The sequence below is a fragment of the Podarcis tiliguerta genome, assembly GCF_965153285.1.
Source record: "Podarcis tiliguerta genome assembly, chromosome: 2".
NCBI lineage: Eukaryota > Metazoa > Chordata > Lepidosauria > Squamata > Lacertidae > Podarcis > Podarcis tiliguerta.
Window position 1 is genome coordinate 5,893,660 of NC_139535.1, and position 16,208 is coordinate 5,909,867.

Consider the following 16,208-nt stretch of genomic DNA (forward strand, 5'->3'; position numbering starts at 1 on the left):
GCTGATCGCTGAAGAATTGACGTTTTTGAATTATGGTGCTGGAGGAGACTCTTGAGAGTCCCATGGACTGCAAGAAGATCAAACCTCTCCATTCTTAAGGAAATCAGCCCTGAATGCTCACTGGAAGGACAGATCCTGAAGCTGAGGCTCCAAGACTTTGGCCACCTCATGAGAAGAGAAGACTCCCTGGAAAAGACCCTGATGTTGGGAAAGATGGAGGGCACAAGGAGAAGGGGACGACAGAGGACGAGATGGTTGGACAGTGTTCTCGAAGCTACCAGCATGAGTTTGACCAAACTGTGGGAGGCAGTGGAAGACAGGAGTGCCTGGCATGCTCTGGTCCATGGGGTCACGAAGAGTCGGACACGACTGAACAACAACAATTTTCATTGGAGAAATGTTGGAGGGTATGGCATTGAAGTGGGGGAAAGCCCGGAAAGGGCTACTTCTGCCCCAGTTTGGCCCTTTAACGGTTAAAGCCACAGAGCATGCATTCCTAGAGAGGAAGGAGGAGGTGAGCACCCCATGGGGGACATCCCCCGGGCAGCGCACCTTCCTGTCCATCCTCTTTTGTGTTCCCCAGTGGTGGGGAAAGAATAGGAGACCCATCCGTGTGAGTTAGAAAGGCGCAAGGTGGGGTGACAGGCATGGTCTTCCTTGGGAGGCCATGGCCAGGCTGAGCAGGAGGGTGGGGGAAGACGGCTGGGAAGTGGAAGGACCCAGTGCAAGAGGGAGAAACAGACAGACTTCTGCTGCAGGGAGCAATAAAACCTCAAAATACATTTGCAAAGCTAAGCAGGGTCCGTTGTGGTTTCACATTGGAAGGGGAGCCTGCGTGTCGAGATGGGGTGCGGAAGAGGGGAGGGGAGCCGCTGCCCGTGAACCCCGCAAATCCCCTTCATTTTCTAGCATTGGTCTGATTCCGGGAGAGGCAGTTCCTTGTCTCCAGTGCTATTCGTTCATGAGGACCAGGGTCTTTCTTTGAGGGTCCATATATAGCAACACCCTAGAGGTCCCAAACCCTAAGGAAGTCAGATTAGCCTCAACCAGAGCCAGGGCCTTTTCAACACTGGCTCTGGCCTGGTGGAACGCTCTGTCTCAGGAGACCAGGGCCCTGCGGGATCTGATTTCTTTCTTCAGGGCCTGTAAGACAGAGTTGTTCCACCTGGCCTTTGGCTTGGAATCAATTTGACTCCCCCCCCCCCCTTTCTTTTTTCCTTTCTCCTGTGATGAGGCTGCATCTTAATGTTTTAATGTTGTATTTTAATCTTGTTCTTAAGTTGTATTGCAATCAACTTGTTTTATTATTGGTTGTTAGCTGCCCTGAGCCTGGCCTTGGCTGGGGAGGGCGGGGTATAAATAAAATTTATTATTATTATGAGGGGAGGGATCACCGCTCAGGGGAGGAGTGCATGCGGAACTTCTTGCGTTCAATCCTGGGCATCTCCAGGTAAAAGCAGGCCCTGTCTGAAATCCTGGAAAGCTGCTTGCCTGTTGGTGTGACAGTCCCAAGCGCCCCCTTACCTGTGGGTACACCAGCATTCTCATCCCCCCAGTTGCTCATATGCAAAAGAAATCTTAATGGTTGATTAAGGGAAGGGATTTGGCTTGGTGACAGAGCAGCTGCTCTGCGTGGATCTTCAGGTAAGGCTGTGACTGTTCCTTGCCTGAAAGCCAAGGAACCCGATCCCGCAGCAGAGAGACCAATTTGAGATAATGACACTTCCTAATCATTTAAATAGAGCCAGTGTGGTGTAGTGGTTAAGAGCGGTAGTCTCGTAATCTGGGGAACCGGGTTCGCGTCTCCGCTCCTCCACATGCAGCTGCCGGGTGACCTTGGGCCAGTCACACTTCTCTGAAGTCTCTCAGCCTCACTCACCTCACAGAGTGTTTGTTGTGAGGGAGGAAGGGAAAGGAGAATGTTAGCCGCTTGGAGACTCCTTAAAGTTAGTGAAAGGCGGGATATCAAATCCAAACTCTTCTTCAACTCTTCTAAATAGCTCTTCACAGAACCATGAGGACGAGAATCTTACTTAATCTCCAAGGAAAGGGACTACAGATCAGTGGTAGAGCACCTGCACGCAGAATGTCGCACTTCAATCCTTGGTTTCGGGGAAAACACCTTTGCTTGGAACCTTGGAGAACTGATGTCAGTCAGTGCCTGGAATCTTCCTTTCCCCCTGCAGAACTCCCAGAGTTCCCTGGGATGAAGGATTGCTTCTTATGCCACACTGGAAATTGTAGCTGTGTGAATAGGGGCTTCCTAGCAACACCCAACACCCTTGACAAACTACCACTCCCGGTATAATTTGGGGAAAATGCTGTATTTTTAAAGCAGTTTCACCCCACTTAAAAGGTTTAGTGCAGATGGGGCCTACAAAGCGCCCTGTTCCGTCAGTTGCCTCACTGTTGTCTGTTTCGATTCCCATTTCTTTCAGCGTAAAGAAGCTTTTGCCAGAAGTTGGGGAAAGATTTCAGCTTCCATGTGACCTTTCTTTGGCCAGAGACTTGAACAGAGACTGAGAGGCAACACTCCGTCACGTGTCCCCAGGAACCTCATTCTTGTGCTGACCCACAAATTAACAGGGGAAACGTTTTGTCCCCTACACAGAAGACAACTGAGGGACATTTCCCTGTGAGTGAAAATGGCTGCAGAGCCGGGAGCAGAAATCCCAGCAGCCTCTCTGGGTCTCCAGCTCCAGTCGGCACCAGAGGCCGGTGCCAAGCCAGGAATTAAAACGGAGCAGGTGGAATTGGCAAGGCTGGCACCAGAGATGGCAGCGGAAGAGGCGGGAGGCTCATCTCCTGCCATCCATAATGGGACGGCGGGGCCTTGTCCGAGCTGGACGGAGCCACAATGTATCAAAGAGGAGTCGGAAGAGGAGCTGTCGTCCCGGCAATGGGAAGCCCAGTGGCAGAAATTCCTCCGGACTGTGCAGACCCCACACTCTGGGGGAGAAGGAAGCCCACAGCTCCCAGGGGATGGGGCATGGGGCAAGGCAAAGCCTTCTGGGTCCTCCTTTGAGGGAGCAGCCATTCCCAGCCAGTGGGCTGGGGCAGGAGAGAGCAGGACCTGTCTCCCTCCAGGAACAGCTCAGCCGGCTGCTTCCAGACCAGCTGCTGCCAGCCAGGGAAACATCGGGCAAGCGAAGGAAATCAAGATGGAGGACGTCAGCAGCTCTGAGGCTCATCGCCAGCTTTTCCGGCAGCTCTGCTACCGGGACGCCCAGGGCCCTCGCGTGGTCTACGGGCTCCTGAGGGAGCTTTGCCATCAGTGGCTGCGGCCAGAGAAGCACACCAAGGAGCAGATCCTGGACCTGGTGATCCTGGAGCAGTTCCTGGCTGTGCTGCCCTCGGACATGGGGAGCTGGGTGAAGGAGCGAGGCTCAGAGAGCTGTGTCCAGGCCCTGGCCCTGGCAGAGGAATTCCTCCTGAGGCACCAGGAGGCGGAGAAAGCGGGAGGGCAGGTGAGAGAAGCATTTGGGGGTCCAGAGTCGACAAAGGGGTTAAAAATGTGGCCATTAGCTTGCAAACCAGTATTCAAATTTGTATCTTTATTTAACTTTTTAAGAAACTACAGTGGTGCCTCGCAAGACGAAATTAATCCGTTCCGCGAGTCTCTTCGTCTAGCAGTTTTTTCGTCTTGCGAAGCAACCCTATTAGCGGATTAGCGCTATTAGCGGTTTAGCGGCTATTAGCGGCTATTAAAGGCTTAAGGGATTAGTGGATTAGCTGCTAAAAGGCTATTAGCAGCTTAGTGCCTTAGAAAAAGGGGGTGGGGAGCGAAAAAACCCCTCAAGAATCACAAGACATTTTCGTCTTGCGAAGCAAGCCCATAGAGAAATTCGTCCTGCGAAGCACCTCTGAAAACGGAAAACCCTTTCGTCTAGCGGGTTTTCCATCTTGCGAGGCATTCGTCTTGCGGGGCACCACTGTACTAGGAGCGGTAAAATGGTCTGCAATACATGAGATAAAGTACAAACTGCCTATAAAAACAACTGATAATCCATAAAAATACTGGGCCGCATTTCACAAGCCTGCTCGCATTTGTTCATGCATTGGTATCCTTGAGGCTTGATTACTATACAATAATCTTTATTTTCATTGTCCCATACAGAACGATGAAATTGAAAAAATCTACATCAGACATTCAAAAACCAACAAGCTTGCTATCCCAGCCTGGTTAACCCCCTAAAAACTCTGATACCCCATAATTAAATGCAATATACTCCCATAGAGACTACCTTACACTGCGTTTAAAACCAAAATCGTATTTGGATAGAAACTGTTTCTCAGGCGGCTAGTCCTAGTCTTTATAACCCTGGACCTTCTTCCAGAAGGCAGAAGCTGAAAGAGATCATTTCCGGGGTGCGCACTATCCTGCGCTATCTCTGCCGCTTTCTTATGGCACCGGGAAGCGTAGATTTGATCCAAGGTGGGAAGAGTGCGCCCAATTCTTCTCTCCGCAGTCTTTACAACCCTGGACAGCATTGTTTCTTCCCTGACCGTGCAGCTTCCAAACCACACACATAGACTATAAGTTAATACACTCAACAGTACAATGGTAAAATGCCATCAACAGGTCCTTTGAGAGATTGTTTTTGTGGAGGATGCTTTCTGTGTGGGGCTGCCCTTGGGACTTGTATCGAAACTCCAGCTGGTGCAGAATGCAGGTGTCCCGCCGAGGTTGAATGGAAAGTGTTACTCTCTTTCAGGGACTGGGCGCCATTGAAGAGGGGGCAGTGTGCACTCCCAAAGGAGAACGTTCCTTGCTGGATCCAGGCCGAAGACTTGAGCCCAGGGAAGTCCTGCAGAATTATGAAAACAAGGCCCCTTTGGGTAAAAACAAACATGCTCCCTATCCCAATCTGTTGTGAGTTTTTCCATGAAATTGTATTCTAGATTTGGCTCTTTAGCTCTGCTCTCTGTGCATCTGTCGGATTGATTTGTTGTGCTCCAAGATGATTCAGGTTGGACACAAGAAAATGCTTCGCCCCCCCCCCCATCCCGTACAAGGCAGGCCTTTCCCGATTTGCACAGGGCTGGCATTCTGGGTCACTGTCTGCGATGGCAGAGTGTGCATAAGCTCACTCTTCCCCATTATGCCCCTGCCTTGCCTCTTTCCCCAACCATTTCTAGGTCACCACCATGTACGCATGCGTAGTCGCGCATCAGTTAGACGCAAGTAAACCGGCTTTTGGGTGTGCATAGCTAAAACTCTGGCATTTTCACATGCAATATTTATTTATTTATTTATTTGACCTTCCTCTGAAGATCAAAACACAAAATACAGTGGTGCCCCACAAGACGAATGCCTCGCAAGACGAAAAACTTGCTAGAAGAAAGAGTTTTCCGTTTTTGGAGTCGTTCCGCAAGACGAATTTCCCTATGGGCTTGCTTCGCAAGACGAAACGTCTTGCGAGTTTGTTTCCTTTTTCTTAAAGCCGCTAAGCCGTTAATAGCCGCTAAGCCGTTAATAGCCGCTAAGCCACTAAGCCGCTAATAGCCACTAAGCGCCGTGCTTCGCAAGACGAAAAAACCGCAAGACGAAGAGACTCGCGGAACGGATTAATTTCGTCTTGCAAGGCACCACTGTACATAATACAGCGGTACCTCAGGTTAAGTACTTAATTCGTTCCGGAGGTCCGTTCTTAACCTGAAACTGTTCTTAACCTGAAGCACCACTTTAGCTAATGGGGCCTCCTGCTGCTGCCGCGCCGCCGGAGCACAATTTCTGTTCTCATCCTGAAGCAAAGTTCTTAACCTGAGGTACTATTTCTGGGTTAGCGGAGTCTGTAACCTGAAGCGTATGTAACCCGAGGTACCACCGTAAAGACAAAAGCAAAGCTAACCCAGACACTATGGAAAGGAATATGCAATGTTGGCCACAATTTTGCGGAGCAGGGAGAGTGCCTGCGGGAAGTGGGTCGTAGCTCAGTGAGTGTCCCTACTCAAATTTAAACGCTACAATAGAGGCTTTTAGGTGAGAGCAAAAAAGGCGCTTTCTTCAAAGCTTGCAACGGCCCAGGTACAGATCACCAAAGGTGCTGGCTGGAGAGTTCACAGACAGCATCAGGGGTCCACTGCCAGGCAATTTTTGCTACTTCTGAGTTCCCTTTTCAGCCCAGCACCCCCCCTTCCATGGACCTCCAAATGTCATAGAGGGTTAGGGGACCTATGGAACAAGGTGGGAAATGGCACAGGGCTGCATGAGAAAGGGAGGGAATCTTGAACAAATTTTGGGCAGACGTCGGTAAGGACTACTTCTGCTTTAATTTGTTCTACTGCGTAATTTGATTATAGATGTTTATATTTTTAACATCTGTACTACTGGATTTTTCACTCGTTCGAAGCCTGGTTTGACATTACGGAGCCATTAAGCATTAATCCTATTTTGACATCCATCATAATTTTGCGGTTTTGGCAACTTGCTCATTCTACGGTTCCTCCCCCACTTCTTAACAGATTGCTGGCAGGTAGATGAACGCCAAGAGGGAAACCCCCCACTCGAGAAAGCCATGGAAGTGGTGACTTTGCAGAGCTGCTTCCAAAGGAGAACAGCGGAAAAGACACCTTCCTGGGGCGAGGAGCGGGAAGAGACTTCCGAGCATCAGCCGAGACCAAGAAAGCAGCAGAGGAACCGCCCCAAGAACAGACTGAGCAAGTCCATCTCTTGCGCCGTCCACCTTCTGCAGCACCCGTGGACCCAAGAGGCCGCGAAACTGCACCAGTGCTCTTACTGCGGGAAGAACTTTGACGGCCCGTCGCACCTGATCATCCACGAGAGGAAGCACACTGGGGAGAAGCCCTATAGCTGTGCCACATGCGGGAAGAGCTTCAGCCGCAATTGGAGCCTGGTCATGCATGTGATGACCCACACGGGCGAGAAGCCCTACAAGTGCTCAGCCTGCGGGAAAGGCTTCCGGCAGAAGTCCGCCCTCACCATCCACGAGAGAACCCACACGGGGGAGAAGCCCTACAAGTGCTCAGCCTGCGGGAAAAGCTACATGTGCAACTCGCGCCTCGTCGCGCACGGCAAGAAGCACTCCAAGGAGAAGCCCTAACAGTGTCCCTCGTACGGGAAGAGCTTCCGCTGCAACTCCCAGCTCGTCCAGCACCAGAGGGTCCACATGGAGGGGAAGCTGTAGAAGCGCTCTCGTCTGCGGGAAGAGCTCCAGCTACAAGTCAGACCTTCTCTGACATTAGAGAACCCACCGTTAGAGGGGGGTTTTCTTCTGGTGGCAGACGACAGAACCATGAGACCAGTGTAAAACACTCAAAGGTTTTATTACAGCTATACAAAACAACAAACACAAAGCATGTTGGGGTTATCTCGGCTCCTGGTCTCAATTGCTCGGCTCCTGGTCTCAAACAGACACTCCCTGCTGACTCCTTCACACAGCCAGCTGCTTGAGAAATGCTGAATCACTTCCAATCTCTGGGTTCTTTTCCACGCTCTGTCTCTGCCCACTCAGGGCTGGCGCCCATAACCTGTTAGAGGGGGGTTTCTTCTGGTGGCCAACGACAGAACCACGAGACCGGTGTAAAACACTCAAAGGTTTTATTACAGCTATACAAAACAACAAACACAAAGCATGTTGGGGTTATCTCTCTGCAGGCAAATTCACACTGCAATTTCTCCTCTTTTGATACTCATCACCAGCTGTACCTAATCAGCCTAGAAAACCACTCAAAGAAACAGTTCTTAAAGCTACAATCATTTTTTCTGTATGACTCCTAACACCCCCTCTCATTCAAACAGAAACAGAAACAAAACAGTACTTTAAACATATACAAAACATATTTATACATCATGCACAACAATTCCTAATTTTGTCACTAGCTGTGCATGTTTCTCAAAAGTTATTTCGTAATAACTTTTGTTATTTCGTAAATATATCAGCCACATTTTACATGCTCTCACGGTATTTCAGCATTATCAGGTTTTGTTTAACATTTTCACTTACATTCTGATCTTTAATCTCCAAATGTTTTGATTTACTTTTGAACTGCTCAGACCCAGACAAAGTTGCTACAGCTTGATTGTCTTCCCATATTTGAACTGGATAATCACATTGTATATCTAAATCATTGAGGATTTGAACGTAATATTTTATTTCATTACACAACTCCGATAAAGCACAGTATTCAGCCTCTGTTGAAGATGTGGTCTCGATTCCTTGCTTTTTGGACCTCCAACCTATCAAGGAATCCCCAAATTGAAACACCATGCCAGAAATGGATTTTCTATCAGGAAGGTTGGCCCAATCGCTGTCAATGTAACACTGCAATTTTGTAGACCCTGAAGATGGTAATCTTAAACAATAATCAAGTGTAAGTTTTAAATACCAGAAAGTACGTTTTAAACCCTTCCAGGCATTTTCTGTGGGGTAGCTTACTAGCCTGCTCAGTATTCCAACTGCATAACTCAAATCTGGTCTGTCCCACAATGAAGTGTATAATAAACTTCCAACTATTGAATGGTACATTTCAGGATTTACTGGTTCTGTGCATTCTCCTTCATTATTGAAAGAAACTATTTCCATTGGGGGTTTTGCTCCCTTGCTATTTTGCATATTGTTCTTTCTAGTAATTCCATTATTTTATCTTTTTGACTCAACAAAAAACTTCCATTGCTTGTCCTTTGAATTTCTAGACTGAGATAATTTTTCACTGGTAATTTTTTAAATTCCTTTCTTAGTTGTTCTGCAAATTTGTCCATTTGTTTGTCATTTTTTGTAGAATAAAGCAAATCATCAACATAAGACAAACATAATTCTTGTTTTTCACCCTTTCCTTTAGTGTACAAGCAATTATCAGCTAAGCTACTTTTAAAGCCAATATTTTTTAAAGCATTATTGAGATACTTGTTCCAATTTCTAGCTGGTTGTTTGAGCCCATAGATTGCTTTGTGTAACCTATATACAGAATTCTCTTCTCCTGTCTCAAATCCTGGTGCTTGATTCATAAAAAATTATTCAGGTTAAGATAAGCTGTTTCAATATCAAAATGATTTATTTTAAACCCACGTTGTGCTGCAATACCTAGCAATAAACGTACATGTTCGCTCCTTGCAGTAGGAGAAAAGGTTTCATCAAAACTTTCACCTTTTCTTTGCGTAAAGCCTCGTGCTACCAGCCTAGCTTTGTACTTAACGCTACCACCTGCCAAGTGTTTTATTTTATACACCCATCTACAGTCCACTGCCTTTTTTCCTTCTGACAATGGCTCAATAGTAAACACATTATGTTCTGCCAAAGATTTCATTTCTGCTCTCATTGCATTTCCCCACATTACTATTTCCTGGTGTGGTAACTTTAAAACCTCCTCATAATCACAAGGTTCTTTCTTCACATCAACAGTTTTAACTTCTTGTATAGTAAACCTTTCTGGAGGTACCCCCTTATTGCTTCTTTGTGATCTTTTAACTTGAACACTCTCCCCCTCTGAACTATCTTCCCCTTCTGATTCATCTTGCTCAGGAGAAATTGGTTCAGCTTCAGGAGATTGTGTACTGGGACTCTCATCCCCTGATTCCTCATCACTATCACTTTCAGAACTTTCTTTAATTTGTGGCTTTTCTTCCTCAGATTTCACAAATTTATCTGTATCATCTGAAGATAAAACTTCCGAATTTCCATGCAAATGAGCCCAACCATCTTGCTCACAAAACTCTGTATGTCTTGATATCACAACTCTGCCATGCCCTGGTGCAAAGCGATACCCTTTTAACCAACTTTGATAACCAACAAATCTAAGTCTCTTTGCCTTGGGATCTCCTTTCCTTCTCTGTCCTTTTGGGATGTGAACCCAAGCCCAACAACCAAAAGTTTTAACATGGTCCAAAAAAGGCTTTTTTCCATAAAGCAAAAAATGAGGGGTATTGTTTATGGTAGAATGAAACAATCTGTTCTGTATGTAATTAGCACAGATAATTGCTTCCCCTCAAAACTTCCTGGATAAGCCAGACTCACATAACATAGAATCTAGCATTGTTTGTAAAGACCTTATCTTGCGTTCTGCAATCAAATTTTCTTCAGGTGAAAAAGGACACGATTTACGGTGACTAATACCACGTTTTTTCAACTATATCTAGGGGGCTTCAGACGTAAACTCACCTCCACGGTCACTCTGCAATTGGGTAACTTTGTAGGGAAACTTCCTTTCTATATAGTTGACCCAATTTTTAATCAGTTGACCAGTTTCACTTTTGTGTTTTAACAAGTATACCCAAGTCTACTGGCTATAATCATCCACAAGAACCAGAAAAAACTTTGCTCCTCCTTCAGATTCTGCAAATGGCCCACAAAGGTCTGAAGGTACTAAAGCAAATGGCCTCTTGCTAATTCTATTACTTTCAGGATAAGAGCTCCGCTTACTTTTAGACTCCTTGCAGGTATTGCAGGCCAGAAAAACTGGACATTTTCCAGAGTTACGATGAGGTGTTGTCGCCTTCCTCTCATGGCGTCTTTCCTCTGCATCAAGCAAACACCCTGTTAAGAAATGCATCGTTAATTGGTTTTCTGGAATTACCTCCAGCATCATCACTAAATAATCCCATGACTTGGGAGGTGAAGACAGCACAATATAAACCTTTCTCTGCTCAGAAAAATGTTCCCTAAGTTCATTTAACTGTGAAAATAAATCCCGCATTCTTTGAAGGTGTTTTGAAACACATTCACCCTCACTTAGTCTGGCTCGGTACAGAGCTCTCATTAGAGTAATTTTGCTGCCAGGAGTGTCTCTAATGTGTATCGCTCTCAGTGCTTTCCAAATCTCACTTGCTGTTTCAAGGTCTTGCACATGAGATAACTGAGACTTCTCTAAACTCAAAATTAGATTGGCATATGCTTTGTTCTCCGGTCTTTGGTCTGCTTCATCTAACTCTTCATCCTCATCTTTTACAGGAGGGTTAACTATTACAGTCAAACATTGTTCTTTCTTTAAAAATGCCTGCATCTGTAAACTCCATGGCATATAATTGGATTCTCCCAGTTTCTCTACTGGAAAACATGAAGCACCCCCTTAAGCTCCAGCTCCAAGTCCAGCCATGGCTCCACCCAGCTTTCAGCTTTCCACTCAGTCCTTACTCACACGTGGCTTGAAGAATTGCTCGGCTCCTGGTCTCAAACAGACACTCTCTGCCGACGCCTTCACACAGCCAGCTGCTTGAGAAATGCTGAATCACTTCCAATCCCTGGGTTCTTTTCCACGCTCTGTCTCTGCCCACTCAGGGCTGGCGCCCATAACCTGTTAGAGGTGGTTTTTCTTCTGGTGGCCGACGACAGAACCACGAGACCGGTGTAAAACACTCAAACAAAGGTTTTATTACAGCTATACAAAACAACAAACACAAAGCATGTGGGAATTTGCCTCTCTCTGCAGGCAAATTCAAACGGCAACTTCTCCTCCTTTTGTACTCATCACCAGCTGTACCTAATCAGCCTAGAAAGCCACTCACAGAAACAGTTCTTAAAGTTACAATCACCTTTTCTGTTTCTTTGCAGAATGACTCCTAACACCCACATGCGGGAAAGACCTTACCAGTGCGACAAGTGCGGGTGTGGTTTCGTTTGGAAATTGTAGCTCGTGAGCCACCAGTGGATGCACAGGGAAGACATGCCTTGGCACAGGAACCCGTTTGCTTTGGGGAAAGCGTTCGTCATCCCTCACTTCATAAGAGGAGGGAGAAGGGACAAAGGAAGCTGCCCTTCTACCGAACCAGGCCGTTGGGTCCACCCGGCATACAGTTGCCACATTGACTGGCCATGGCTGTCCAGGATTCCAGGCAGGGTTCTCTCTCAGATCTACCCAGAGATGCCAGGGATTGAGCATACACAAAGCCGATACTCTGCAAATGAGCTATGACTATTCCCCATTTCTACCAAAATACCTGCCTTATTAAAATGCTCCACGCATTAGGTGTGTGGCAACCGTGGGGAGCCTTGAATCCACAGCTCTGGCTGACTTCAGAAGGTCTCTTTGTCTCGCCCCGATCACCAGTTTCTTAATAGCTTCAGTCTGGTTCCAGGGCAAGACTTCCAAACTGAGCTCACACCACAAAAACCCCAGTTCTACGATACTCGCAGGTTCCCTGTTAATGCCAAGTTGATGCTCCCGAATTATTATTTTTCTCCATTATTTTTATTAACTTTTCAGTGTAGTAAAGTTGGTATATTTCTGAAAGCCATTCCTTGGTCAAGTAAGGGAGTGAAGCCTTGTGGGAAACCAACAAGCCACAAGGACCCTGGGAAAGAAGTCCTGTTGCTTTAACTCTAGACTAACAGGCGTCCAGGATGAGAAGTTTATGGTGGGAAAGGAAGCTTGATTTACTGAAGGATCTAGCACCTGGGTCTTATGTTATTCACATTTTATCACTGATGTTATCTATCTTAATTGCCTACATCTGCATAGACTCAAGGAAGGGAGGATACCCCTTGATCTGGCTCTGGGTTCCTAATTGCCCCAGCTGCCAAGAGTTAGATTGATTAATCAGAAAGTCGGTCATTGGTGAATTTGAAAATAATCTAAAGTTATGATTGGTCTTGGGGTTCCGTTCCCACATGTGTATTGGGGATAAAAGACCTGGGAAATGAATGGTCAATTGTACTCTGTGTGCTTTGCGGGCCTTGCAATCCGCATTGTACCCGGCTAGAATGCTACACCTAATAGCCGACAATTACAGCCTATTGTGATGGGGAATCGCTGTCCTTTTCATCCACGGACTTAAATAACTTTTCTAACCTAACCTGCAAGTAGCGTGAGTATGTCGAGAGTTAGCTATATTCTACAATGTTCTTATTTTGTTTCTGTAACCCTCAAGTGATGTGCCTGCAAGTTTGCATGTGTTCTTATGTTCTTCTTTTTTAAAATAAATTTTTAAGAAAATAAACTGTTTTAGCTGTGTGCCTTTCTGGGAATTAGCTAATCCTAGCCTTACGCTTGGTTACGCACTACCGTGTATATTTCTGCCTGCAGATACAAACTGCAGGGTTGGGGGAAACCGGTACTAATTGAGGCGCAGCCTTCCCCCTGGGCTGTGGCTTGGAGTTCCCCGGGTTAAGGGGGTGGTGGCAGCTACCAGTACGATTTTGTCCTGTCTTGTAAAACAGTAACCCCCGCTTGCCTGGGCTACTCAGGGGACCTGTCTGGCCGGAGAGCAGAGACAGGGTAGTGGGCCGAGTGGCAGAGGGCAAGTGGGCGGTTGCGTTACCACATTCAGTTTTACATTTTAGAATATTCATTTAAACAACCTTAAAATATCAATGACTTCCCTTCTCTTTCCATGGTTCATTTTGCATAGCATAAATCCCTGCGTATTTTATATTAACTAAACCACTCAGTATTCCATTATTGCATCCATCAAAACATATTTACACTTGAATTCATCTTAATGCAGCCCACGTTTTCAAAAATACACATTCCCCCCCCCTTATATTCAATAAACATTTTCCAAACTACTTCAAACATACGTTCTTCTTGTTCTCTTATTCTATATGTTAGGTCTGCAAGCTGCACGTATTCCATCAGTTTAAGTTGCCATTCTTCTTTAGTTGGGACCTCACTCCTTTTCCATTTAGGGCTAACCAAGCACGGGCCGCAGTAGTGGCATACATAAATAACCTTTTTTGACACCTGGGAATTTCCATCTGAATTATCCCCAACAAAAAGGAATCTGGTTTTTTTTGGGGAAAGTACTTCTAAACATTTTTTTCCAATTCATTATGAATTCTTTCCCAATACTCTTTTACCCTTTTACAGGTCCACCACATATGATAGAATGTACCCTCAGTCGCATTGCATCTCCTGAAAATGACACATCTGAAAATAGATCTTTTCCTTGTAGACTTTAGAAGGATAAATAAACTGACCATTCCCCGCCTCTCGAAGCATTCTCTCTTAATGCTGCTAGCAGTTCTGAATGTGTTGTCTCTTGTTTGGCTCGTCCCTGTTTTCCGTGACGCCCTTTGGGAGTCTGCCAGTTGAGGCTGCCAGCAGTCTCTCTGGCTAAGCCCAAGCGGCTATGACATGTAGTTCCTCTTCTGCAAGCACCAGTGAAATGAGTCCTTACCTTCTGAGGATTGGCTCCCAGGGCCATTCTGCAGAAGGCGCACAAGGATGAGAACTGAGGAGGAGCTGCTCCTCCTTACGCCCCGAAGCTAAGCAGCCAGGAACGGTTAAAGGATGTCAGCTTCAAGAAACTGGCGAGTGAGTTCTGTTGGCTATAATAATAATAACAATAATAATTTATTATTTATGCCCCAGCCACTCTTCCCTAAACAGGGCTGCCTTCAGATGTTTATTTCCTTTACATCTGGTGGGAGGGCGTTCCACAGGGCGGGTGCCACCACCGAGAAGGCCCTCTGCCTGGTTCCCTGTAATCTCACTTCTTACAGGGAGGGAACCGCCAGAAGGCCCTCGGAGCTGGACCTCAGTGTCTGGACTGAGCGATGGGGATAGAGATGCTCCTTCAGGTATACTGGGCCGAGGCTGTTTAGGGCTTTGAAGGTCAGCACCAACACGTTGAATTGTGCTCGGAAACGTACTGGCTGTGCCTCCACGATCAGGCCTCTTAATGCCACTCTCTGCAAAGGCTTTTATGTTGCTTGGTCAAACTCGCACGGCATCCCTAACCTTGCACATGGTCCCGCCACTTCCTTTTCTTTTTTTGAAAACAATTATTTACTTGGTTTTTCAAATTACAGTTTTACAATCACATATCCAACATACAACACAGAAACAGGATTCCAAAGAATCTCTTGGATTTCCTTCCTCCCCTTTGTGGGTCCTATTGTTAAGCCTTCCTTCCTGCATCTTTTATAATAATCCAGATCTTTCACATCTCCATTTTGTCCAAAATTCACCATTAAACTACAAATGTTATTCCAATCCGACTAACAATTTTAACTGTTTACAATGGTTTCTTTTAAGGTAAATTATAAATTTCCCCCATTCCTTATTAAAATTTTGGTCTTCCTGATTTCTGATTCTTTCGGTGATTTTAGCCATTTCAGCCTAATCCATCAATTTAATCTGCCATTTTTCTCTGCTTGGGACTTTTATCTTCTTTCCATCTCTGAGCCAATAACATCCTCCACCACTTCCTTTCAAATTGGACAAGAGTGGGATCTCTGAAGGCTAAGAAGAGCCACGATTGGCAGCAGGTCTTGTCCTCCTGGGACAGCAGAACCAGAAGGATGTAAGCAAAGAAAACATCTATGCAAATGATGGTGACGAATCTTAATTTTCAGGGAACATACCCTTCCATATAATTTATTTCTGTGGGTGGGGTTGTGTGTGTTTCTGAGGGAGAGAGATATCGGCAAAGACACTGAGATTCTCTGTTATACCCAATTGCAATTCCATGTATTCCTCTTGTGTTTTATGATTTTCCTGATATTGTAAGTGAGCCGGAACTGATCTGTGACCGTAATAATAAAATTCAATTCAATTCAACACTGAGATTCTTGCATTGGAGGGGGTTGGGCTAGATGACCCTTGGTGTCCCAACACTACTATTTTATGATGAAAAGACACAAAATACATATTGATTTGTATGCTGTTGGTGGATTATTGTCATTGTCCTGTTGGGCTGTGTATGTGATAAAGGGGAGCCATACCGGGGTGAAGGCGTCTTCTTCTGTTTGTCCCCGTGTCAGTTTCAGTTTATTGGTTAATTTTTCTAGTAGGGCTGTTTCCCATACTATTTGGTACCATTGGTCCATGCTTACTCCTGACAGGTCTCTCCAGCGTCTGGCTATGATGCTTCTGGCTGCTGAGAGTAGGTCACCACCACCCGACCCCACCCCCATCCATCTTCCCTCTCTCCACCCCCCTTTCTTTTTTCTTTCTTTTTTCTTCTCCCCCTAATGCCTCAACAAACGAAATGGATTTGTAAAAATGTTACACGGGGGGGGGGGGGAAACAAAACAATGAGGCATTACACTTACTTGTTTAAAACAAGAAAATCCTTAATAAATAAAAAAAAAAGGACACATTCCATTAGGCCAGACACTATTGTAGATGATAAAAATAAAAATTATTTTTTTCCCTAAAAAAAAAAAGACACAGAATACATAACAAAAATAAGATCAAAGGCAAACCCAAATAATTACCGCCCAGTCAGTCTGACATCAATACCAGGGAAGATTCTGGAGCAGATCATTAAGCAAACAATCTGTGAGCACCTAGAAAGGAATGCTGTGATC

General features: G+C 45.8%; 1 protein-coding gene and 2 long non-coding RNA genes across 6 annotated transcripts; 2 read left to right on the plus strand and 1 right to left on the minus strand.

Annotated features, from left to right (window-relative positions):
• The first annotated feature begins 445 nt into the window (after positions 1-445).
• LOC310670509 (uncharacterized protein) lies at positions 446-7,329 on the plus strand. Of its 4 annotated transcripts, none has more exons than XM_083425966.1 (4): positions 446-633; positions 2,446-3,467; positions 4,716-4,839; positions 6,466-7,329. In XM_083425966.1, the coding sequence occupies exons 2-4, from the start codon at positions 2,646-2,648 to the stop codon at positions 7,062-7,064; spliced, it is 1,545 nt and encodes a 514-aa protein (XP_083282092.1). In that variant the 5' UTR covers positions 446-633; positions 2,446-2,645; the 3' UTR covers positions 7,065-7,329. The 4 variants fall into 4 exon arrangements, with proteins under 4 accessions (XP_083282092.1, XP_083282089.1, XP_083282090.1 ...); XM_083425963.1 differs by having other exon boundaries at positions 446-613; positions 2,439-3,467; XM_083425964.1 differs by having other exon boundaries at positions 621-800; positions 2,439-3,467.
• LOC310671061 lies at positions 5,288-5,602 on the plus strand. The gene is made up of 2 exons (XR_014507732.1): positions 5,288-5,472; positions 5,507-5,602. It is a non-coding gene; the product is annotated as an uncharacterized lncRNA (long non-coding RNA).
• A 215-nt stretch (positions 7,330-7,544) lies between the features above and the next one.
• Positions 7,545-11,388, minus strand: LOC310671193. The gene is made up of 2 exons (XR_014507881.1): positions 11,095-11,388; positions 7,545-10,493 (listed from the first exon to the last, which is right to left on the minus strand). It is a non-coding gene; the product is annotated as an uncharacterized lncRNA (long non-coding RNA).
• Positions 11,389-16,208: the final 4,820 nt, after the last annotated feature.

Coding starts and splice junctions, on each gene's coding strand:
- LOC310670509 (XM_083425966.1), top strand. CDS start 2,646: ATGGCTGCAGAGCCGGGAGCAGAAATCCCAGCAGCCTCTCTGGGTCTC. Junction 3,468..4,715: donor CGGAGAAAGCGGGAGGGCAG/GTGAGAGAAGCA, acceptor ACTCTCTTTCAG/GGACTGGGCGCCATTGAAGA. Junction 4,840..6,465: donor TGAAAACAAGGCCCCTTTGG/GTAAAAACAAAC, acceptor ACTTCTTAACAG/ATTGCTGGCAGGTAGATGAA.